Source organism: Perognathus longimembris, chromosome 16 (assembly GCF_023159225.1).
Source record: "Perognathus longimembris pacificus isolate PPM17 chromosome 16, ASM2315922v1, whole genome shotgun sequence".
Lineage (NCBI taxonomy): Eukaryota > Metazoa > Chordata > Mammalia > Rodentia > Heteromyidae > Perognathus > Perognathus longimembris.
This window is the reverse complement of record NC_063176.1, coordinates 30,710,260-30,736,677: the sequence shown is the minus strand read 5'-3', so window position 1 is coordinate 30,736,677 and position 26,418 is coordinate 30,710,260. Positions and strand designations below refer to the sequence as shown.

The 26,418-nt window shown below is 36.4% G+C and overlaps 1 protein-coding gene across 3 annotated transcripts in view; it reads right to left on the bottom strand.

Annotated features, from left to right (window-relative positions):
* Window positions 1-711: 711 nt before the first annotated feature.
* Nfxl1 (nuclear transcription factor, X-box binding like 1) overlaps window positions 712-26,418 on the bottom strand; it is a 51,263-nt gene continuing 25,556 nt past the window's right edge. For 2 of the 3 annotated variants that reach the window (XM_048364299.1, XM_048364296.1), the window contains exons 13-23: window positions 21,757-21,877; window positions 21,376-21,535; window positions 20,336-20,427; window positions 19,492-19,513; window positions 18,939-19,079; window positions 15,097-15,263; window positions 12,752-12,821; window positions 6,288-6,392; window positions 4,444-4,530; window positions 3,564-3,617; window positions 712-1,993 (exon numbers count right to left, since the gene is read on the bottom strand). In XM_048364299.1, the coding sequence (XP_048220256.1) occupies window positions 1,820-1,993; window positions 3,564-3,617; window positions 4,444-4,530; window positions 6,288-6,392; window positions 12,752-12,821; window positions 15,097-15,263; window positions 18,939-19,079; window positions 19,492-19,513; window positions 20,336-20,427; window positions 21,376-21,535; window positions 21,757-21,877 (1,193 nt within the window). In that variant the 3' untranslated portion in view covers window positions 712-1,819. Of the gene's footprint in view, window positions 1,994-3,563; window positions 3,618-4,443; window positions 4,531-6,287; window positions 6,393-12,751; window positions 12,822-15,096; window positions 15,264-18,938; window positions 19,080-19,486; window positions 19,514-20,335; window positions 20,428-21,375; window positions 21,536-21,756; window positions 21,878-26,418 lie in introns of all 3 variants that reach the window. The other variant, XM_048364297.1, reaches the window with a different exon arrangement.

Here is a 26,418-nt window from a genome sequence, read left to right as displayed (position 1 = left end):
TTAATAGACCAAGTTTCTGAAATTCAGGAAAATGACTTCCCATGTAAGAAAATGGTCACTCATAGATGTTCATGATTACTTTGGTTACAGCAGGTGCTAACTTGAATGTAGCCAATTCTGAGTTAGAGTTTCTAAACAACAACCCAGTAACTCCAATGGGAAATATTTTAAAAATAAAAACGTAAAAGCCCAAGAGGCCAGGTATGATGGCTCAAACCAGTAATTTCAGCTATAGAGGAGGCAGAGGCAAGAGGATTGCAGTTGGAGGCTAGCTCTGGATGGGAGGGTAATGACACAAGAGAGTATCTGGAAAATAACCTACACAAAAAAGGCTAGAGAGGGGGTGATTTCAGCACAAGGCCCTGAATTTAAGCCTCAGTACCATCAAAGCAAAAAACAAAATGAAATAAAAAAAAACATAGGGCTCATAAATATAAGAATGGTCCCCCTTCAATTCTTGTCACCAGCTAATAATATAAACAATATGATATTGAAGATTCAATGTAAATCTATCAAATTATATCAGCTTCCTTTGAACTATTTAAAACACACTTCTATCACTTTAGTTAGATAACTTAATACCCATCTGTCACTGAGTTCTATATCAAGTACCAGAGGTTCAATACATTGATATTAATGCTGAACCTACAATTACAAGCCCCCATGTTCTTTTTTTTTTTTTTAAAAAAAATCAATAGTCTAGATTTCAAAGTTATGAAAACTTTTAATGGAAACATGAATCATACAAAAATTAAATAGCAAAACTATTTAAAAGGACTTACCATTCAAACAAATTCAGCTAACTGATATTTTTGTTTTCATAAGAACTGATTATCTATAATCTAGGATTATGGTAAACAGATGAGAATCAAGTTCCTAAGCCCTTTCAGAAGTACATACAGCTCATAAATATTACTTTTTCTCTTATTATCTTAAAAAAATACATACAAGTTTTACAAAACATGCCAAATTCAGTTCTTACACAGAAACTGCCATATGTAAAGAGCCTAATCCTGAATTTGTTAAAAACAACTATAATTTCTAAGGAACACATTATGTGGAATTTTTTCAATGACTGGTAAAAAATCCCTCACTAAGAAAGTAACTTCTGCAATATATTATAAAGATTCATTTTACAATTTAACAGGACTTTTAGAGAATTACTTTTTTTTTTTAAGTACAAAGCATACTCAGGAGGCTGAGATCTGAGGATTGAAACTCAAAGCCAGTTGAGGCAGGAAGAAGTCCATGAGACTCTTATCTCCAATTAAGCACTGGAAGTGAAGATGTGTAGAGCAAAAAAAGCTCAGGGACAGAGCCCAGACCCCTGAGTTTGAGCCCTAGGACTGGAACAAAACCAAAGTACAAAGTACATGATCAAAAAAACTACCCAATAAGTAATCAAAATAGAGAGAAATATTCTTCCCACTGCACATATGGCCCAGTTTAATCTGGATTTACAAAAAGAAAATGATATATCAATTTGAAATATTAAGTAAAACCACTAAGATAATATTAAGTGAAAATATTAAGTGAAACAAGATAATATGAGGAAGCACAATGAATAACAAACATGTAACTGGGCCACCAATTAAGCCTTATGAGAAGCTTGAGTCACCTTTTCTTTAAGCAGTGTCCACTGCCCTTGCTACTGCTTTAATGAAGATGAAGCCTAACATACCTTCTTGCAACAACAGCTGGAAGAGAATAGAGATGAATGTGAACAGATATCATGGTCTACAATACACATTTTCTAACATTACAAATTTAACAACTGATCTAACTCCAATCCGAGGTATATTAAAAGATCCAAACTTCTTTAATCAGCATCATAGGCGAAGTACCATGCAAACAACACCACTCCAACTCCGCACACTAGAAAGAGGTAATATTTATATTTTTCCCAAGACGATAGCTCAACTGCCACTTCATCTCTTTTCCTGTTCTTCTTCCGACGCCCCTTCAGTCTGTTTTCAAAAGCTTCCAGTTCAGCCTAAATCAAACGTTTCATTTTTGTTAAATTCACTGCAAACATTTATTTGAAACTTTCCATTTGAATGAAAATAATTAATTTGGGAAATGTTTTAATAAGTAACGGTATAAACATAATTTATTTAAAAAAAAAAAAACACCTCCCTCCACTACTGACTGTATTCAACAAATTCAGAGTTTAGGTAAGCAGAAAGGGAACTGGAAAATAATTTCAAACTGCAGGGCTGACTTCTGGTATTAAATATGTAAGTGTTTGATTAAATCAGGGCCTCTGAAATACAAACAGCAGTTACTACTTTAACATCGGCTTCTAACAAATGCTGATGCACAGTGAGAATAACACAATTTCAGATTTTCTACATTATAAGCTGCAAGCACTAATGGCCTGTAGGGAAGAAATTCAAAGTAAGAGGAAAAAAGAATTCAAGTTTTCATTGTATCAAATACATTTTAAAAACAGCCAAAAATTCTTCAAGGGAAAATATGTTTCACACTTTAATACAAAATGACTATTTTACAAAGAATTTGATACTGGTTCTACAAATGAATAACTGGGTGACAGTTGTTATCAAGTATGGATTTATATTCTACTAGGTATTTACTTATAAAGCTTTTATACATGATAATGAGAAATGATACACAATAGTGAAGTTACTAAAACATGTTAGGTTATTAACTGGTTTTTCTAACTGGTTGTTGGTTTTTTCCAAAATATCTCAAGAACATTAAAAAAAACCCCAAACCCTCATATGAGAAAATAATTAAATGATAACCTAGTCATTGAATAAACACTGCTATATCTACATTCTGAGTCTGTTTTAAAAATCAGTAAATAAAGAATGTATCAAAAGTTTTTTTTAATTCAAAATAGTTCTTTAAAAAAAGTGGTAGGAAGAAAATCACCCTAAATTATTATCTTCTAATTTTGGCAGTACTGTTATTTGAACTCAGGCTCTTCTGTTTGTCACATAGGCACTTTGGCATTTGTGTCATGACTCTAGTACTTTTTTATTTTACATAATTTTCAACTAGAGTCTCTTATTTGGGGCCAGCCTGGGACTATAATCCACTGATCTACATGCTTGCTCCTGTGTAGAAGAGATCACAGGCTGAGATGTGATCTCACCAATTTTTCTGCCTGGTCTGTCCTTTTGGATTCTGCTTTCTGAGTAGCTAGAAGTATAAGCATGAGCCATGACATCATACCTAGCCCTTCCAAACTATTCTGAACAATTTAATCTCCCAGGATACCAGCCAATTTGTGCTTTATATATTAGATCTGGTAACTTACTTTGAAGCCTATTTGGCAAATCAACTTTATACAATAATAAAGGTCAGAGATCATCTTGGCCAGTATTTGCCACATGACTTATTGGCCAGTAAATGGATGGAACTGTCAAGGAAGTAACTGGGAATATCTGAGAATATGAGAGGTCTCTTGCTTTCTCAAGTTTCACTATATCTTAAGGAAAACTCTTGTTTTCAGTTTAGAAGAGTTGACATACACCTTGGATTTGTGCAAAGATTCACAATGATGCTAAGAGACATAAATCTGGTTATTTTGTTGTTACCTGCTGCTTCCGTTTTTCCTCTTCAAGAGCAGCTTTGGCTTCTGCTTCTTTTATCTGTATATATTTAGAAGCAAATTAACAACTTAATTATTAAATTGCATACAGAATTTGGTATATTACCATCCAGTGTATTCTAAGCCAGAACCATTCTTGGGAGCTTTATCTTGGGTAGTATTTTATAGAAATGTAAACATTACACTGAGAAGTTTTACCAAGATACTATGGAACAGATTTGAGGGGCATAATAATGGAATATTACACTTTAAGCAAACATCTCTTAACAACTCTTAATAGCTGTTAGAACACCATTCAAAGCATTAAAACACCACAGATTGAAATATTTTTAAATTCTGATTTTTCCTCTTATGGAATGTATTCAGAATCTAGGATCAATAATGACTTCAAATACCATTTCCGAAAGGGAAGCCTTAGCATCAAAAAAGGCAGGAGTTTATTCACTGAGTTGACAGAGGAAAAAATTTGTAACACTAAAGACAGTAAAGAGTACCAAAAACCTTTTATGATGTTACTCAAATTTTCAGGAGGCTTATGCTAACATTAAAACAAATGTCTCAAAGCAAAATGTACTAACTAGCATGAAGGATAGAAACCTCAGGTACACAATGGACAATAAAAAAGCATATATTAAATTCAAAATATGCCTATAAAATTAGGCTTTTAGAATAAAAAAGATTAAACTTCTTTTATTTGTAAGCTTTTTATAATTAAGGGTATACTTGTACAAAAAGAGGTTTCGCTGTATTTTTCCATACATGTATGTAATGTACTTTGATCAAATCAAATAAAATTCCAAGTTGTTTTAATATAAAATAATGAAAGGCTACTGGCACATTAGAAATGGCATTTTATGAGACATTACCTCAGATACTTTCCGCTTCATTTCTTTGCATGTTGTATCACATTCTATTGAAACCTTATTTTCACGTACTTTGCTGCACTGCAATTCCTACAAATAACCCAAATTTTAAACCTTAAAGGATCATTCCTTCAGTTTCACAGAGAAGCAAACTCACCTAAACATTTAGTTATAAATATGTCAGGTTCATTAATGTTTAATGATAGTATAGTTATAAATATCACCTTGCTTCCAATAGTGATAGAAACTTCATTTTCTTTCTTGAGTAAGGTAGTGAATACATAAAATCAAAATAATTAATTTAATGGTTATTAATAGATGCCACTATCAACTCCAATTTTATTTTTATTCTTTTTTTCTGTCAGTTGTGGGGCTTGAACTCTAGGCCTGAGCACTGTTCCTGAACAATTCAGCTCAAGGCTAGTGCTCTACCACATTGAACCATAGCTCTACTTCCAGTTTTTAAGTTGTTAATTGGAGTTAAGAGTCTCATGGACTGGCTTTGAATTGTGATCCTCAGATCTCAGCCTCCCGAGAAGTTCGATTATAGGTATGAGCCACTGGCGCCCAGTTAATTTTTATTTTTTGCTTTTACTTCTTTTAAAGCTTCCAAGAAACAAAATCCTCTAGAAAAAAATCCCAGAAAGTAAAGGAGCATCTTAGATTAAAAGTGATCTGGCTAAAAAGTATTGATTTTCATGAAAAATTAATTAATTTAATTATGAGATTATAAATTTAAGTGCATAAGTTACCTACTACAAGAAAATAGGTACTATGAAAATAAAAAACCAAAAGATATTTAAAAAAAGTATTTGTTGTAGGGATGAATATAAGTGATTTTAAAAAGACAATTAAGCTTTAGGGAAAAATCACAGAGAATGAAGAAAAACAACGAGTTTCAACTGTAACTAAGCTAGGGTAAACCAGAGTCAATATGACTCTAAGTAGTCTACATTGCCTGTAAGTTAAAAAAATAAAAATAAAAAAGGAAAGAAAAGGAAACTGAAAAAGCATTATCTTTCCTTCACAGTTTTTTTTTTTTTTTTTTTTTTTTTTTTTTTTTTTTTTTTTTTTTTTTTGCCAGTCCTGGGCCTTGGACTCATGGCCTGAGCACTGTCCCTGGCTTCTTTTTGCTCAAGGCTAGCACTCTGCCACTTGAGTCACAGCCCCACTTCTGGCCATTTTCTGTATATGTGGTGCTGGGGAATCGAACCCAGAGCTTCAAGTATACAAGGCAAGCGCTCTTGCCACTAGGCCATATCCCCAGCCCCCCTTCACAAGTTTTGTATATCACTTAATTCCACTGGGCTTTACAATCATTTTAGCAATGATTAATAAACTACTTTCACCTTTTTACTCTTCCATGATGTTTTTTTCTTCTACGACCTTTTTTTAAATCATAAAATTCATGTCTTCCAAGTTGGGATATTATATTACTTATGAAGTTGTAGATGTTAAGTCATTTGAAGGAAACATTTTCAAAGGACAATACTGATGGCAATTTTTTTCCCCACAAGAATAGAGTTTGATTCAAGACCATTTCTTAACCCACTGTCTTACAATATACTCCTGTTCAAAGACCTCCAGATTAGAGTACACTGATTCTATCGCCCCAGGGGACACTGAGTTTGATTCCAATATAAAACAATTTTTCTTTTACTATTAAATTGCAGAAAATTGAATTGCCAAAGGTAAGTTTTAAAATAAGAAGTTACAGTATGTTCATTTTTATTATAATAAAAGCCTTAAATTTGAAAAAAATAAATCTAACAAACTATTAATACATATAAACCAAACCAGATAAAAAGAACTTATATAAAGTATTTTGTATCACTTAAAATTCTTACCTTTTTAATTCTTTTACAAGGGCATCTAAGTTTTACTTTTTGGTTACAATTGAAGGGACATTCACCAGGATGACACATCTCTTTGCATCTATGACCACAAGGAAGCTGAAATAAAACCAAAACAAACCAATCACATGCTTACATTTTTTTTTTATCACATTCCACCTCCCCTTATACCCTAAGATTATTTTAAGCATGAGTCTATCACACAAGGGATAAATTAATCCTGGTTAATATAGTATTTTTCAACTTTTTACTTTTAGATAAATTACTTCAATTATCCATAATTTAAAATATTCCACTGAGAGTTCCGGGAAAATGGAAGAGGAGCAGCAGATCCCTATCTAAGCTCCTTCTGAGAACCGAGTTTTACTACTCCAGAGAAACTTTTACTCCTAGAAAGACAGCCCAAGTAAGTTTTAACAGTATAAAGATTGGCCAGAAAGGAAAAAACCAAGGCAGCTGGCTTGAGAAAACAGATTTGAGTTCTGGGCGGCACCTAGCACTCCACACACCTATAGTACACAGTGGTGACCAGGAAGAAATCCTACAGACCTGCAGCAGAGCACGGAAGGGCCAAAATTCCAGAGAAAGCATGAGTACCCCATGAAAGACATTCTCACTCTCCCCTACAGAGCAGCATTTGGAAGGTAGCCCCTCCTCCGCCACCAGAGCAAAGCACCATCTTTGACTCTGGCACAGACTGGGCCAGAGCAGACTGGAAACAGAGCAGGCCAGGGGAAAGAGAGTACCAAGGGACCATCTTTGAAAAGGGCAAGAGTAGCTGAACAGTGAGAGATAGATCAGCTCAAGAGAAGGTCTCCCGGACTCCTCATGGGAAGATCTTTTCCTGGGGCACAGCTCACAGACTCTAGTAAACTCAGGCAGATGTGCCTGCCTCATCTCACCCCACCCCGCTGCACCAGAATTTCTAAAATAAAACCCAAAGCTGAAACCCAAAGCAGCTACAAAATGAACAGATGGTGAGGGGCAATGGTTCCAGAGACTGATCAACTCCTACCAGCAAACCAAGGTGAGCCACACAGCAAGCTCCACCCAGGAGAACTTCTCCCGGAGGAATTTCCCCAGGGCAAGAGCTTTCAGCTCTAGGTAAACAAAGCCTGAGGCCACCCACCCTGCTGACTCCACAGTCCAGCCCCACAGCAGATGGGAGGAGCCATGGGTTAGACTGTTCAGTATGCCCCAGGTACAGAAGGCACCAGACTTCTACCTGCAAACTGTGCAAACCATACAGCACGAGGATTTAACTAACCGGGAAGGAGGGTCAGAGCAGACCACCCCCAAACCAATAGACGGAAGCAAATAATTAAAATTATATCAGAATTAAACAATTTAGAGTAAAAAAAAATAGAAAGAATCAACAAAACTAAGAGTTGGTTCTTTGAAAAATTAACAAGATAGACAGACCCCTAGCAAATCTGACCAGAAAATGAAGACAGCACACCTAAATAAACAAGATCAGAGATAAAATAAGAAACATCACCACAGAAACAACCAAGACTCAGAATATGATAAGGGAATATTTTGCAAACGTTTATGATAATAAATTTGAGAACCTGGAAGAAATGGACAAATTCCTAGCAAAAACTGATATGCTTAAACGTGACCATGAAGATTTAAACCTACTGAACAGACCCATATTGAGCAATGAAATAGAAACTGCAATAAGAGATCTCTGATCCAAGAAAAGTCCAGGCCCAGATGGATTCAAATCAGAATTCTACAAGGCCTTCAATACAAAATTCACAATATTTCTCAAACTCTTCAATAAAATTGAAAGTGAAAGATCACTACTAAACACATTCTATGATGCCAGTATAACCCTTATCCCAAAACCAGATGGACTCATCAAGGAAAGAGAACTATAGACTGATTTCCTTGATGAAAATTGATGCAAAAATTCTCAACAAAATTCTGGCCAATTGACTTCAACAAGTCCTCAAAAAAATCATACACTATGATCAAACTGGATTCATTCCAGGTATGCAAAGCTGGTTCAATATATGCAAGTCACTCAACACAATCCACCACATAAACAGGAGCAAGGTCAAGAATCACATGATTATTTCTCTAGATGGGGAGAACGCATTTGATAAAATCTAGCACCCATTTATGATAAAAGCTTTAGAGAAACTAGGATTCCAGGGAACATTCCTGAATATAATTAAGGCTGTCTATGACAAACCCACAGCGAGTATTATTCTTAATGGTGAAAAATTAAAGCCATTTCCTCTAAAATCAGGAGGAAGACAAGGTTGTCCACTCTTTTCTCTCCTCTTCAACATAGTAATAACATTACTAGCCAGAGCAATAAGGCAAGAGAAAGACATAAAGAGGATCCAAGTAGGAAAAGATGAAGTTAAACTCTCTTTCTTTGCAGACGATATGATCCTGTATCTACAGAACCCCGTAGACTCTACTCCTAAGTTACTTGAGCAGATCCAAAACTTTGGCAAATTAGCAGGATATAAAATAAATCCTCAAAAATCAATGGCTTTTCTAAATTCCAAAGACCTGAAGACCAAGGCTGAAATCTGGAAAGCAATTCCTTTTTCAATAGCCTCAAGAACAAAACAAAAAAATACTTAGGAATAACCTTCACCAAAGAAGTGAAAGACCTCTATGATGAGAACTTTAAAAATCTGAAAAAGGAAATTGAGGCAGAACTAAGGAAATGGAAAAACCTCCCATGCTCGTGGACTGGGAGGATTAACACTATCAAAATGGCACTATTGCCAAAGGCTATCTACGAATTCAATGCAATGACCATCAATATCCCAACACCATTCTTTAATGAAATAGAGGAAGGAATCCAGAAATTCATGTGGAACAACAAAAGACCACGAATAGCAAAAACAATCCTAAGAACAGTGCTGGAGGAATTTCAACACCAAACTGCAAGCTGTATTACAAAGCTATAGTAATAAAAACAGCTTGGTATTGGCACAAGAACAGGCCAATGGACCTTCCATTGAGGACCAATGCAAGGGAACTAAAGACCCAGAAATGAACCCGCAGAACTATGCCTACTTAATCTTTGATAAAGGAACTAAAAAAATAGGATGGAAGGAAGACAGCCTCTTCAACAAATAGTACTGGCAAAACTGGTTCAACACCTGTAACAAATTAAAACTAGATCCTTGTATGTCACTCTGCACTAAAATCAATTCCAAATGGATCAAAGACCTCAAAGTAAAGGCAGATACCTTGAAAACACTACAAGAAGGAAACACTTGGACTCCTAGGCACAGGATGAAACTTCCTTAATAAAGGCCCAGAAATACAGCAAATCAAAGAAAGGTTGGACAAATGGGACTGCATCAAACTGCAGAGCTTTTGCAGGACACAGGACAGAGCCTGTAAAATAAGCAGAAAGCCCACAGATTGGGAGAAGATCTTTACCAGCCATACAACGGACAAAGGCCTCATATCTAAAATATATATAGAACTCAAAAAATTAAATTCCTCCAAAACAAATCCTCAAAGAACCAATGGCCCCCTCAACAAGTGAGCTAAAGACCTAAAAAGAGAGTTCACTGAAAGAGGAAATGAGAATGGCCAAGAAACACATGAAGAAGTGCTCTACATCACTGGCTATAAAAGAAATGGAAATCAAAACAACTTTGAGAATCCATCTCATTCCAGTTGGAATGTCCATTATCAGGAAAATTAACAACAACAAATGCTGGAGAGGATGTGGCCAAAGGGAATCCTACCACATTGTTGGTGGGAATTACGGAGGTTCTTCAGAAGGCTAAACATAGAGCTCCCCTACGACCCAGCAGCCCCACACTTGGGCATCTACCCACAAGATTACAAGCAAGACCACACTAAAGCCACCAGCCCAACAATGTTCACCGCAGCACAATTTGTCATTGCTAAAATATGGAATCAACCCAGATCCCCTTCAGTAGACGAGTGGATCAGGAAAATGTGGCACATATACACAATGGAATTCTATGCCTCTATCAGAAAGAATGGCATTGCCCCATTCGTAAGGAAATGGAAAGACTTGGAAAAAATTAATAATAACTGAAGTGAGCCAGACCCAAAGAAACAAAGACTCTCTGGTTTCCCTCAAAGAGAATAATTAGTACATGTTTAGGCTAGTCAAAGCAGAAGATCACAATAGCCCAATGTCTATGCCCTTATAAACACATAAGATGATATACTAAGTGAAATGGAAACAAGTGTTATACCACTGTTGTAATTATTTTCAACATGCCAAGTGAAACTGTAACCTTTTTTTTTTTTGCTCTTTTATTCCTTTCCTGTGGTTTCACTCCTGTTATCACTGTATCTGATCTTACTACTCTGGATACTGTATATACGTGTATTAGAACTAAGGAAGGGAAAAGGAATACCAAAATTGAGACACAAAGGATTAAAAGACAAATGATTGCAAAAGCAATATTTACAAAACCATTTTGTGTAAACCAACTGTTCACCTCATGCGGGGGGACAGGGAAAAAGGGAGAGGGGAGGGGGGAGAGGGGTGGGGGGAAATGAGGGAGGAGGTAATAAGTTGAACAAGAAATGTACTCACTGCCTCACATATGAAACTGTAACCCCTCTGTAATTCACTTTGACAATAAAGGAAAAAAATAAAATAAAATATTCCACCAAGCATCACTCTAAAAATAGATCTCATATTCACCCTTATAGCTAGTTTTAGCCATGTGACTAGATCTTAGCCAATGGAAGGCAACCAAATACACGTGATTTGTGATTTAAAGGATTTAGGAGTATACATCCATGTTCCTTCCTTCTGCATGTACTAGAAATGAAGTCTAAAGCAATAATGGAAACATGAGTCAAAGAGTACAGAGTAGCATGTCTAATGTAGATTTCTGGATAAATGTGGGGAGCAGTGAAATAACATTTCCTTATCCTTCAGCCATTATATTATTTTAAAACTGCTGACACTACATGTTGATACTATGTGGGGACTGTAGACATCTCAATAATTGCCACAAAGTCTAAGTGCTCCTAGTCTTTATTTACTATCTCCCTATCCTGATATCGTTTGTTTTCAAAGAAAGTATTATTTGCTGTCTATCCAAAGTTCAACCAACTTTTTCTTTTGTGCTGGTAACTGGATATTAAATGTAGGACCTGGGCACTGTCACTTGGCTTTTTCAACTCAAGGCTGGTGCTGTACAACTTGAACCACAGCCCCATGTCTGACTTTTTGGTGGTTAACTGGAGATTAGTGTCTCATGGACTTTCCTGACCATACTGGCTTTGAACTAGCCTCTTGAGTAGCTCTGATTACACAGGTGTGAGCCATGGGCGCCCAGCTATCCATACTTTTGAGGCACAGCTTTAAACTACTACAGAAGCCTAATCTGATTAACTTGCAATTCTAAATAATAGTCCTCATATAAGAAATATTCCTAAACTATTGACAAAATGCTTTCATTGTCTTGAACTACAACCAAAAAACATTTTAAGCACTTCATACATATTTTGTCTTTCCAACAGAATGTAAATAAAATACTACTGGTTAAGGATTGAATTTCAAAATTAGACTAACTGGAGCTAAATTACTGTCTACTAACTCTGGAGCTTTAGAAAAGTCATCTGATTTTTCTGTGTTTCACATGTAAAACAATGCAAAGTAATAGTATTTAATATGTCTAGTTGTAAAGATCAAATGTTCTCAACATTATTTAGATATTATGAAAGTCAGTTGAGGACAATGCTGTTTGTGCCGTATATCTCTAACAATGATACCTTGGCCTTAATTTATATCTCAACAAACATTTCCATTCTCCATTTCTAATTTCTATGATTAACCAGATAGGTCTGTCAAACTATGCACTCCAATAACTAAGAAATTCAGAATACTTTTTTTGTGTGTGTGTCTTTAGTCTCTGGTCTAGTGTACAACTATTTGCCTTGCTCTTTAGCTTTCAGCCAAAGCACTCATACTAAAAGTAAATTTATATCATTCACATTCAATTTTCCCTAATCTTACCACAGGACAGAGTACTGCTAGGGTGAGTTTTACATGAGACAATGCTGAACCACTTTGGATCTTGTTATTTCCTACAGACATTCTATTCTCTTTAAAAAGCTTAGTATTTGTTCATGTATCAAACACTTGCTGCAAAGTGGTTGTGTCAAGCTTTACTCCTTCATTATTTTGAACCTGAATCACATCTTGAGCAATCTAATACTTTATAATGTATAAAACATGTGTAGTATCTTAAAATTGGTCTCAAAAATGTTTTCTTATTCTAATACCCACAGTTACTTCTCGTTCTAATACTCACACGTTTCATGACAGATAACACTGCATTTCCTTTAGGAACCCACATTTTTCAGTGGGCCCAGTAAAGAACTACTAGAAAAAACCTGGAATAGGGTGGCTAAACAAGACAGGTAAAAGTACCAAAAAACAATATCCAAGGAACTTAAAATTTCCACTTGCAGCTTACCTCTTTAGGGCACTGATTTTTGCAACAAGTTAGGAGGTTCTTTTCATTTACATCAGCTGTAGTTATTTTTCTAAAAATAGGAGGGAAAGCTTTGATGACATTTAAACCAATGTCCATCTCTTAGCATATTTTTTTCTAAGAATAAGAATAATTTTCTAAGAATATTTTGCAGCTTCAAATATATCCACAAAAGTAACCTTATCCCAATTTTTTTCTCTATGAAGTATCTTTAAAACTACTTCACAGTTATGGTAGTAACTCAAAATATCTAGCCCCTTTTCTATACCAACAGGTCAAATGTTGAAAGGGAAAACATCATGAACAGGCAATACAAAACACAAGAATTATCTCCTGGATGTGACTTATCTTTACTAATTCCTGCTAGTTTCTTTCCCTATATACAAATCATTACAATCCATCATCATAATTCTTCATAAAACACTGAATGCAAAAGATTTACAACTAATGTTTAATAAATTATTTCCAGCTGAAAAATTTAGGCTAGTCAGTGGGAAATACAGGAAGCTTATTGGAAAATGTTTTTCATTTGTTTTGGGGTATATTAATGTTAAAATTGTAGAAAGCTTACTTTATTCCTGGCTTTATTACTGGATTAGCCATTCATAATAATAATATATTTTAAAAGAAATTTCAAACCCAAACATTTTGAATTCCCACACAGAATACACAGCTCAGTCAGTCCTGTGTTACTGTTAGTCATGTTTACAGCACTGTGTAATCTGCTGAGTCTTTCTTTGCCTTTAATTTTGTAAAAATATGCCTTCCAAAAAATAAATGGTGTCCTAAAAGACAAGGTAAAAAGTGATAATAATTCTTCCAAGCCAAGCACAGCATATAACATGTTGAATATACGTGATAAAGTAAAAAAACTTAAATTTGTTGAAATGCAGTATGACTTCAGTAAAAGTTGGTGGTGTTATAGAAAAAATGGGTCACATACTATTCAAGATGAAAAAGTTTGGGGTGAGCAGTAGTAATGTGGTCAACAGTAAATTTTTTTTTTTTGGCCAGTCCTGGGCCTTGGACTCATGGCCTGAGCACTGTCCCTGGCTTCCTTTTGCTCAAGGCTAGCACTCTGCCACTTGAACCACAGCACCACTTCTGGCCGTTTTCTGTATATGTGGTGCTGGGGAATTGAACCCAGGGCCTCATGTATACGAGGCAAGCTCTCTTGCCACTAGGCCATATCCCCAGCCAACAGTAATTTTTTTGACACAATAATGTAGCCTACTCCATGTGATTCAAGTTGTGGATGGATGATCAGACTGACTATACATATAGTACAGACAAGTCTGAGAAAGAGAGCATTAAACTTTATTCTGCATTTTGAGTACCCACAGTTTTTCCTCCACAGCAGTCTCCTTATAATCACATACCTGTAAATACCAAGGGTATATTGTATTTTATATCACAGTGTAATCCTAAATGTCTTCATATCTGATTCACAAAGTATTTTTAAAAAGTCACAGCTAGGTGCCAATGACTCATGTCTGTAATCATAGCTACTCAGGGAGGCTGAGATCTGAGGACAATAATTCAAATCCAGTCCAGGCAAGAAAGTCAATGAGAATCTTATCTCCAATAAGCCACCAAAAGGCCAGAAGTATCTATATGGCTTAATTAACAGACTTGAGTGAACAAACTAAGGAACAGTATCCAGGCCCTGAGTTAAAGCCAAAGTACTGGCATCAAAAAAAATAAAAAGATTGCAAATATCAAAAAATAAGATTACTTTGTAAAGGATAAGTAAATACATATAAAATATCATGGTTTCTATTACTGTATAATTAAGAATGACTCAGTTTTACAAGGCTATGCTTTGAAATATCTAATGAGAAAATTTAGGATTTTAACTTGCCTACAAAGAGTTACAATCACAAAATTAATGAATTTAAGCCACAAAAGTTTCAAATATCAGAAAGGATACTTTTTTTTTTCTGGTGCCATGACTAGGGCTTGAACTTAGGGCCTCAGTGCTATCCTTAAACTTCTTTGTTCACTTGAGCACTTGAGCACTTGAGCACTTGGGCACTTGAGCTCAGGTCACTTACTAGTGTAAGAAAAAGGCCTACCTATTAAAAATGTCATTTAAAAAATATGCCTAAGTAACTATAAGTCAAATTTTCATCAAACCAAATTCTAGTTTGATACCATCAGTTGAACAATTTGAATAATCTGCCCCAGAATTATTTAAAAAAGTGATAGCACTTTTTCCTTACAGAATCCAAAGATAAAAGTTAATAAACAGATCAACTTAATAAAACAATACAAAAACTTGGTAAAGAGATAAACCTAATAAAATAGTATTTCTTCAGCCTACTTACCTGCACTCCACATACAGGCTTGTGATCTTGCAGTGACATTTTATTCTAAGCATCTGAACACAAGGAGGACAGTCTCCAGGGTGACAAGGCAAAACACAAGGATGAGGACAACCCAATGGCCGTGACTTAATGCACCCCTCTTCACAATGAAGGCATTCTGAACCAGCCTGAAAAATCACATGGAAATAAATCCCTAAAGTACAAAAGCCTTATATTTCTACACAGTGAAGTTAAGGACCCTACTAAAAGAAGCACTTCTGTACATCTTAGAAGCACAGTTAATACACAGACTGAATGAGAATAAATAGGTCAATTTAGTGCACATACAAAAATAAAACAATGAAATCAGGGAATGGGATGAAGGAGAGTAATAATATACATTGATCATAATACACTGTATACATATTTGTCACAAAGAATTTTCCTTTGCACAACTAATGTATAGTAATATGTTTTTAAAAAGAAAGAGTTAATAAAAGAGTTAATAAAAAGAGTTAATAATATGTTCTCCTCTGTCTCAAAAATGTTCAAGATAAAGAATAAGATCATCAGTTCATGAACTTCATTTCATTAAGTCAAATCACTTCACCCTTTAAATGAACTTGACCACATGAGGTATCCTTACTAAAAATGTAAATTATTTTCTGAAAATAGTGCTAGAAAAATACAGAGTAAAACATTATCAATTAATTTCTCCTCCAGCTGGCACAATCATCATTGAATGCACATCGTAAAGTTAAATCATGCCCATAAACAGATATATCTCAGTGTAAGATACATGTTAACTATATCTGCTATACTGATTTGATGTACTGGCATCAGAAGCTAAAAATGATATTTAAATTTTTAATTGCAGAATATTGTTTATTTTTTATTAGTAGACATGACAATGACATATAAAATACCAAGAATTTTTATTATCATTCCTAAGTACAGTCATGATTGTAATTCTTAATGTATTAAAAAAAATCTAAGCTATTTTGGCTTTCAGACTAACTAAAAGCATTTCAAATTACAATACAAAAAATCCTTCTATAAATAATTTCCATTTTTTAATTTTTAAAAGTATGTTTTTAAAAAGAGCATCTATTTGTTCCCCAAATACTTTCCAGCATTTATCTACCTGGTGTTGTTACAGGCGCTAGAAACAAATAGGACAAATCCCAGTAGGGAGATAAAGAATATAATGTAACATCTTGGTAAGACCTCCAATAAGAGCTAAACCACAGAAATACAGTGGTAGTAACAAGAATAAAATCTACTTGATAAAGTTCATACTTGAACATAAACTGAGTTAAATAGAATGAGTCAGATACATAAAACTCTGGTGGAATGCACAGTTCCACAAAAAAGAAACAGGTAAAAAGGCTCTGAGATAAGAACAGAAGCAAATGGAAGCACGAGTGATGAGCAATCCTTATTTGAGATGGGTAAGATAGTTAGGAGTCAGACTTCTATAGAATGCTATAGGACATGGGTAAAGCCTTTGGATTTTAATGTGAGAGAGACTCAAAGGTACCAAAAGGTTCTGAACAGAAAAATGTTACCTGACTTATGTTTTCTGAAAGATGAATTCAGCCTGACACAGTGGCTCCTACCAGTAATAACAAGCTACTTGGGAAGCAATGCTTAGAAGGGTGGCAGGGGGCTGGGAATGTGGCTTAGTGGTAGAGTGCTTGCCTAGCATGCATGAAGCCCTGGGTTCGACCCTCAGTACCACATAAACAGAAACGGCTGGAAGTGGTGCTGTGGCTCAAGTGGTAGTAGGCTAGCCTTGAGCAAAAGAAGCTCAGGGATAGTGCCCAGGCCCTGAGTTCAAGCCCTAGAATTGGCAAAAAAAAAAAAAAAAAGGCAGGGGGGGATGGCAGTTTGGGGTCAACCCAGGGAAAATGTAAGACACAATTTCAACCAATAAGTTAGGCATAATGGCCTGTTGTCCTCACTAGGATAGGAGGCCGAAACTGGAGGATCAAAGCCTAGGAAGTCCCAACAAGAACATAAAATCTATTCAGGGGGGGCAAGAGTGCTCGCCTCGGATACATGAAGCCCTGGGTTCGATTCCTCAGCACCACATATATAGAACACGGCCAGAAGGGGCGCTGTGGCTCAAGTGGCAGAGTGCTAGCCTTGAGCAAAAAGAAGCCAGAGACAGTGCTCAGGCCCTGAGTCCAAGGCCAAGGACTGGCAAAAAAAAAAAAAAAAAAAAAAAAAAAAATCTATTCAGAAAATAACTGAAGCAAAAAGGCTAGTATGTGACTCAAGCAACTGAGTGTCTAACTAGCTCAAGGCCCTGAATTCAAACTAATAAAAATGGGAGTGGAAGGATACTGCTTAGGCCCTAAGTTCAAGCCCCATGACGAGTACACACACACACACACACACACACACACACACACACACACACACACTACAGTGAGTCTGGCTATCCCAATCTCCTATGGAATCTTCTAAAACAGAAAAAGATGGCTGTACGCATGTAAAAATATGGTCCTGGCAAGTGTACAACCCTGAGTTCAACCTCATACCTAAAATAATAATAATTTTTAAAAGAACTTTTAACTCAAGAAGTAATATTAGAACATTCACACTAATTTCCTAATAGTCACATTAGCTCTGAGGGAGTTTTTCCTGACTCATTTGATATCCACCCTGGAAATTGAGAAAAGAAAAACCATAAAGCAGTTAAGGTCACTTTGATTCATTATTATTGTTAGTTTGAGTTTAGACTGTATTTAATCTTTTTCATTTTATCCAAAGTATTACTGAGAATCAAGTTTACATACTGATTAAGATATCCTAAGAAGTGCATTTAAATGTGTATATCAACAAAATAACACCACAGGCACTGATGTTGTAATGTATTACAATTAGTAACAAAAGAAAAAACTAATAATGAAAGTAAATGTTTCAATCACACAACTCATTTTAATTAAAATATCTGTAAGTTAAATGTTACTTAAAAATAAAATGAAGCTTAAAATTTCTGGCTTATTTCTCATTAAGATGCCTACTGCTATAATTCTCTGTCGGTTTAGGAGTTATTTTGCTTAATATTATTTGAACTTTGGTTAAATACATTTGTTTTTTTTCCTTATAATGTGGTCATTTTTACAGACCTTTGAATAGTTCATTTCATGTATGACTTTAAAATGCTTTTACATAATTTTATGCACACACATATATACACACACATACACACCATACATCTGTGATGAAATACACATTAAAATATCCCCACCAAAAGCAAAAGATTGGGAATTTTTTTTTTTTTTTTTGGCCAGTCCTGGGGTTTGGACTCTGGGTCTGAGCACTGTCCCTGGCTTCTTTTTGCTCAAGGCTAGCACTCTGCCACTTGAGCCACAGCGCCACTTCTGGCCATTTTCTGTATATGTGGTGCTGGGGAATCGAACCCAGGGCCTCATGTATATGAGGCAGGCACTCTTGCCACTAGGCCATATCCCCAGCCCCGGGAAATTTTTAAATTAGGAACATTAGCTGCCTTATGTGTCAAGTTTGAGAAATATCTAAAAGCAAATGCTCTAAAGAGATGTGGAGACAAGCATATCCAAAAAGATATGTAATTTCTATACTTTTATCATATACTTTTAACACTGGTACACTAGACTACAAAATGTGCTACATTTAAAGGTCATATTACCTACCATAAGGGACCCACAAAAGACAATATACAAAAAGCTAATTAAAGTAGCTCTTAAGAAAGGCAAGGCAGGACAAAGGATGAGGGCAAGAAAAAAGAAAGAATCTATAATAAATGGAGAATATATTTATGCTATGATTGTTGAAAAATGTGGACATACAAGCATTCAACCTAAGAATATTACCTTGTTTTTACCAGTGCAGCCATCAACTTCAGTTACTTTGTGACACTCTTTCATACATGTATGATTCTGACAATCTAAGATTCTTCCACAAACTCTCTTACAAGAGTAGGGTACTGCAACATGGCATAGTAGTGGACTCACCTTTAAAAAATAAAGATAAAACTGGCATACATATATACACCTAAAATCTTCTGGACCCATATATTCAAAATAACTCCTATAATTTGAGAACAGATTTCACAAAAGTCTAATATGTTTCCATGAATAATAATGTTTATTAATTATCTAAGTCAAAGTAAAACATAAAAAGCAAAACCATAAAAAAGCCAAGAATTAAAGCAATCTATTACTAGAAGGGAAATTTAATATAATGATTCTACAATGAATGCATATACATAAGCTAATTTTCAAAAGTATTCTGCTTTTTAAATTAAATAAACCTGTAATCTCTACAACAATAAAGTACTACAGTCCAATCTAGTTATGTCTAACAATACTAACATAGAAGAGATATAAATTATAAGCTTACTTTCAAATTGGACCTTTAACTCACCTCATGCTTCCCAAAACATTCCCTACAAAGAAACAAATAAAAAGATAAATTCTTCAAAAAGAACATATAAAACAAAGAAGCTAACTCCAATAATTTTACTAAATAAAAAGTAAACACATAAAAAGTTAATATACACAGGCTTTCCTGTATAATACCAGTGGATAACTAGAATTGGAAATCTTAAAAATCAAAAGACTATACTCCATACAAAAATCTCAACCACTCTATCTACTTACTTATCTACAAAATCTACAAAATACCAATGAAAGAAATTAAAGATTTAAATAGATATTCCATTTAATGTGGTTAAGATTTTATCAAGATTCAACACAATTCCCAGCAAAATTCCATGGATATGAATAAACTAACTGTAAAGTCAAAATAAGGAAAGACAACAGACCCTAAAGGGGTAACACAATACTGAAGAAAACACAGTTGCAAGACTGAGACTATCTGGCTTTAACACTTAAAAAACTAAATCAGTGGAGCAGGGCCCACAAATAGACCCATATAAACAGTCACCTGATTTGTGATAAAGGCAAATGACAGGTGAAAGTACATTCTTTTCAACAAACGGAGGTACTGGAACAAAAGGTCATTCACTTGCCAAAAATGTCTGGATAGACCTTATTCCTAAAAACTCAACATAGAACAGAGAGAGATCCATAGGAGACTGGTAACTATCATGGCAAATACAGTTGGGGAAAAAAAAAAAAGTGAAGCTGAACAGAGAGACTAGTTTATAGGCCAGGCCTGAAATAATGATGAACTAAGACCAAGGGGAAAGGTTCAATAGTAAGTAAAAGACAGAAACTGCTAGAAAGGTTAAAATCCTAACACTTACACAGAAATAGGAACTTGGCAAGGTGGACAGGGTAATGCAGTCTGAATAAATGCTGGCTCAGAAGACTGCTCCCAGGGTCCTGTAGGCTGGTGCTATGAATAAAATACATGACAATTTCAAGTCAGGAAAGATTAAATCATATAGGTTTTTCAAGTAGCTGGGAAAACAGTTCTAATGTATCATTGATTTAAACAGTTGAATTTTTTTCAAGTAATAAACAAATTGTGCTTACTGAAACATCTTATTCCATCTGTGTTACAAGTTATTATCCTTTAAACGCACCTGGCAAGTGCTAGTTTTTAGAAGTTGGAACAAAGCAATACAGCCTCCTTCAATTCTCCAAAGCCAAAAAGAGAATGAGATATACAAATGTAAACTCTAGTACCCATCAGTTCAATGTAATCATTATTACATTCCCTGCTGTTCCTCATCACCTAATAGGAATCTTGACCCATAGTAAGGGCTCAATAAATACTGAATAAAAGTGAATCTTTAAGGAAGCTACCCTGTGGAATAATTTGTAGTTCCACCCCACCCCTGGTGCTATAGATCAAACCCAGGGCCTCATACGCACAAGTGCTCTACCATGGAGCTACACACATCCAGTTCTCATACCATGAGCGTAAGTGAAAAAAAGACCAAATCTTCTATACACTAGTAGCTCATGCCTAAAATCCTAGCTATTCTGAAGGCAGATCTAGAAGACAGTGGCTAAAAATCAGCTCAGGCAGAACAAACAGTGCATGACACATCTCCAATTAATCAGGATAAAAAACCCAACAAGATTTGGAGGCATGGTTCAAGTGTAGACCACCAGATGTGAGCAGGCAAGCTGAGGAAAGTGTAAGGCTCTGAAACATGCACAAACACACATACACACACAAAGATCAAGCCTTGCTTTTCCTTATTCCACTGTGTCTAGCACAGTGTTTAATGTATGTTTAATACTCAAAGGTACTTAATCACTGCTTATTGAATGACTATGTAAAATCAAGAAAATATGATCACATGCAATCTTTTTATTAACACTATTCTCTTACCCTGCCAGTTTGCCTTATTAATGCTTGATCATGACATGAAGTAGAACATAAGTGGCCACATTTCTCCAAAACTTTTTGGCAAGGTTGATGACAGGGTGGGCAAGGGCCAAAATGACACCGATGTTTTTCTTGACTTGTATGATGACAGGATGGTGGTCGACTAAATCACAAAGTGTAATGTTTAAGTACTTTTGATAATTCAACAATCACATGTAACGTAAAATGATCTGTATCTTCGAATTCCATGTACAATGAACATATGAATATTAACATTTTAAAACACTAAAGCAAAATTGCATTAAAATTGTCAATATTAAAAAACAAATAATGCATTTAAACTGTAAGATGTCAAGTGTAGGTCTGTAGGAGCTTCATACCAACCTGCATAGCTCTCTGCACTTGGGTGGCCTCGTGGTTCGTTCCCGGCCACAAGGTACAGTCACCTTTGCATTACCACAATTGCACTTCACATCAACAGTTTCTGGGCATGGATAGCAACTGCCTGGAGAAAAGTCTCATACTTAAAAAAATTGTGCCTTACTTATTATTAGCCCAATACCCCAAAATAGTACAATGAATGCATTTAGTATATTTGCACAATAGAATAGCCTATAGTAATAATAAAGAAATGATGGAAATACTAATAAAAATTTAAAAACTTTAGGCAAAAGAAGTCATATACAAAGAGTGAAAACATACCATTCTCACTAGCTTTCTAAAAAGAAAATATAGTAATTTTTCACAAAAACATTATTTGGGTTAAATGGGTAAAAGAAAATAACTATATTACTTTAACCGCAAATATAATAATTGTTAATGAATAAAACATGCATTAACAAGTTCTTTAGGGTTCCAAAAAGTATAAACAAATCCCAAGAATAATGTTTTATAACCACTGGCATAGGGTGTGTTCAATCCCCTGCTAGATTTAATTCCATAAAAGTAAATAAAATTCAGAACAAAACTGAAAATTTCCTATGAATATTTTAATTGGTATTTTTTTTAAATCGAGTAGAGAAGTTTAGGGAAATAATGGCATGGTACTATACAAAGAATAAAACTGGTGCGTGCGTGTGTGTGTGTGTGTGTGTGTGTGTGTGTGATGGGGCTTGAATTCTGGGCCTGGGCACTGCCTCTAAGCTCTTCAGCTCAGGTTAGCACTCTACCACTTAAGCCACAAAGCTACTTCCGGTAGCTCATTGTGTCGGGAGCCGAGCTAGCAGCTAAGCTCATCTTGACCTCTGGCTGTGCCAATGTCGCCAGAATGTCAGGAGCAAAACTTGCAGCTAAATTCATTCTCATATCTCTGGCTGGGCTGTTACCACCAGGATATGCTACATGCAAGGACATTTGTTCACAGCCACTATCCGGGATTGCTTTGCTATGTCCACACCTTGCCATGTCCCCTGTAGTAGATTCCTATGTTAATCAACCTTGTCCTGTGTTTACTCAAATGTTGTCCTGTGTAATCAAATGTTGTAAACTTCAAAGCCTCTTTGTGTTCTTGAATTTTAACAACCCTATGGTATTCCCTGGTTCCAAAACTGCATATAAGCTAGAAGTTAAAAATAAACTTGGCTGCAGTCTTGAGTTTCAATCTCGAGATGCAGACCTCCCATACCCCATCTTTGCCTCTTGTCTTTTTTCTCTTGTCTTTGTATTTTTCCTTTTCCTTAATCCTCGCCACCCTCAGTCAGGATTCCCGTTCACTGCTGGCTGGCTCGGCAGGTGTGGCGCCTGAACAGGGACCTGAAAGCCTGGGATGATGACAGAGGACCCCCGCTCAGGTAAGGACGCCCAATCACTTGGGAAGGAGAGCGGAAGAGAGAGAGTATTGACGGGAGTAAGAAATTATGGGATAAAGTATAGGCTGCATGCTATACGTGCAGGCCCCCAAAGGCATGCTTAATGCCCGGGCAGTGAAAGTTGGCCAAAGTCACTTAAAACGTTTCTTTTAGTTTATTGATGAAGCATGCCCCCAGTTCCTGGAGGAAGGAACCAATAACTTAGAAACTTAGCAGAGAGAGAGAGAGAGAGAGAGAGAGAGAGAGAGAGAGAGAGAGAGAGAGAGAGAGAGAGAGAGAGAGAGAGAGAGATATTCGGGAACATTATGACGCAAATGGCTCTGAGAAAACCTCAGTGGATGCTATTATTCTTTGGTATCTGGTCCGAGATTGCTTAGATCCTAGACATGAACAGATTAAATTCGATCAGTCGATTGGAGAAACTGAACAGGGGCCTGATGAACATCACCCAACCCCCGGAGCTTATGCAGCTGCCCGGGAAGAGCTGAGAAAATTAACAAGAACTGAACCCACTAGGCTAGACATTAAGGAAGACTCAGATGGCTCAGACACTGAGGAGAAATTATGCAATGAGCCTACTAAAGATAGATTGACTCATGTTGAGAAAATGTTGAAATCAGTATAGCTCCATTGTCACAGCTTCATCCCGAACAACAAACTCCTTTATAGGGAGATACTGGTGAGCCCCCATGAACAGTCCTGGCAGACTTAAAGCTCTCCTAGGTGCAGGCTGCTAGCAGGGGGAAGGGACCTGAGGCTAGGGAAATGGTAACACCACCTAGATAACTTCTCCTGACCGAGCGCTCTATTTCCATCCACCAGGACAGATTTGAAACCCCAACCAGGGTGAGTGACCATTAGCCTGGAGCTTACATTTTCCATAAAGCCACTGGGCTAGGTCAAGGAGATCAGCAATTGTGGGTGTTTGGAGACAATTGATCTCTAGTTCAGCTCAGCTGGTTGCTTGTCGAGTCTAAATTGCTTCAGGAAAGCTGCTCAAGTTTGAGCCCAATCTTATATATTTGGAATATTTTGCAGGACTTACCTAACTTCTATGAGCGCTCAGGCAGATGAAGTTCTGTCTCTTTTTCTACCTCCCTCTAAACTCTGCCTGCCTGCCTGTGACATAGGATGGGTATTGATATTTGTTTAACATCTGCTTTAAAAGACTCAAAGAAAGGTTTTCTATTCTTGTTATTGATGTTAAGTTTGGAGACTCAGTTAAATTCTGCTTGTTTGGCTAAATCGTAAGCTTTCTCTAGCATTGAACACAAGGTTGACAATAGGATTGGTTGGGGTGAAAGCCTGTCCATCCCCCAGGTGACAAGCATGCCAAATTCCTGGAGGCTGGGCAGGGACTTGGAGTCCTGTGGCCTTGCATTTGAAAGGTGCCTTAAAATTCAAATGCTGGAAGATGAAGGTGTCTTACTGTGAGCTCACTGTCTGTGTTCATGTCCTGTCTCCCATAAGCTCCCCTTGGGAGCTAAACTGGTTTCTCAAAATGTGGCTTCTCAGAGGACCTGAAAATTTTGGTTTGCTGAAAAGGTTTTTTTTTGTTTACTATCTAACCACGTGGTTCTAGAATATAGGCAAAATAATATCATTTGCAACTGGAATTCCAGAAAAACGTACATGGCCAATTAAAGAACAATTCTAAGCGTGCCCCAAAACGTGTAGACATTGTCTGTATGTGTATGTATGTCTGTCTATGTCTGTGTTGGTAAAACTTAAAAAACAAAACAAAAAACAGGTTTCAAACCCAAACAAATGTGTCTAAGAAAAACTCCAAAAGGTTCTAATATACAGCACGTGATATAAGTACAATAATGTACAACCAGTGTGTTATTCTTTATGTCTGTCTATGCTAAGAGTCAAGTGTACATCTAATCCTGACAATTCTTTGGTATAGACTAAGATTTTGCTTCTCCATTTTTTTTCTTTTTTCACTGTGCTCTCATAAACTCTTTAAGATCAAGGGACCAGAGTCATTTTGAAATCACTGCACAGGTGTGACTATTAACCTAAATTTTCCGGACCCCAAATTAACATTTTGCTTTATAGGATACAGGTTGACACGTGTGCTAGCTGAGTGGACCGTGGCAGTCTGTGGCTACAGAAAGCTGCCTCCACAGTCGGCTCCCAAACTGGGAGTTGTTTGTGACTCAGAAACTGCCCTGGCTGCTACAGAGAGCAGACTTGGTTGGCCTTCAATCTGTGTGGATTTTGTGACTAGAAAGATGGTTAAAGGCCCACGCCTTCTAAAATCTGTTTAAAAATGCCCTTACCAGTCTGTGTAGAAATTTACAGGCAACAAGCAGGAAATGTGACAGCCTATCCAGGGAACTCTACTACAGCCTTATCCAGATGCAAGCCATCTCTCCTGCTGGCCTGCTAATTTGGTATGGAAGACACAGCCACTTCAGATCCACTGAAACTGAGACTTTTATTGTTATTCATTTGTTTTCTCTTTCACGTGCCAGTAAGGTAAGGTTAAATAACATGATTTGATTTAATGGCACATGGATCCCATTCAGTCTGCTGTTATTTAAGTGTTACAGCAAAACTCTGGCAACTACTTGGTGGTCAATTCTTAGCAACTTACAGGTAAACTCTACTCCTTTTGTTCTCCTGTTGCTTTAATTGGAAATAAAAAGGGCTTTTATGGCTAAGACTCCTTGGACAGTTCAAAGCCAGCCCAGGCAGAGAAAAATAAAAATCATGGCTTCAGCGCCTGCTAGTGTTATCCCTATCCCTGCAGGACAAAGAATTGCTCAGCTCGTCCTTGTTCCTTTAATTTCAGTCGGTGCATCAGCCACCACGAACCCTAGGGGAGAAAGGAGTTTTGGGTCCTCATATTTTGGGTTCAAAACATAAAACGGGAAAGGCCCGAGCTTACAATTTATATACAAAAAAAGGCCTTCCGAGTTCTGTTAGATACAGGAGCAGATGTGCTTGTAATAGCCAAGAGACATTGGCCTTCCAACTGGCCTCTTACTGCGTCTCTTACATCCTTACAGGGGATTGGCCATGCCACAGACACCCAACAAAGCAGTGCCATCCTTAACTGGAGAGATGGTGAGGGGCACTCTGGGACTTTCCAGCCTTATGTATTAGATCATTTGCCCATAAATTTGTGGGGCAGAGATATTATGAAAAAGATGGGAGTTTATTTGTTTAGCCCTAGTGACGCAGTCACTCGTCAACTCCTAAGTCTAGGGGTTCTGCCTACAGGAGGATT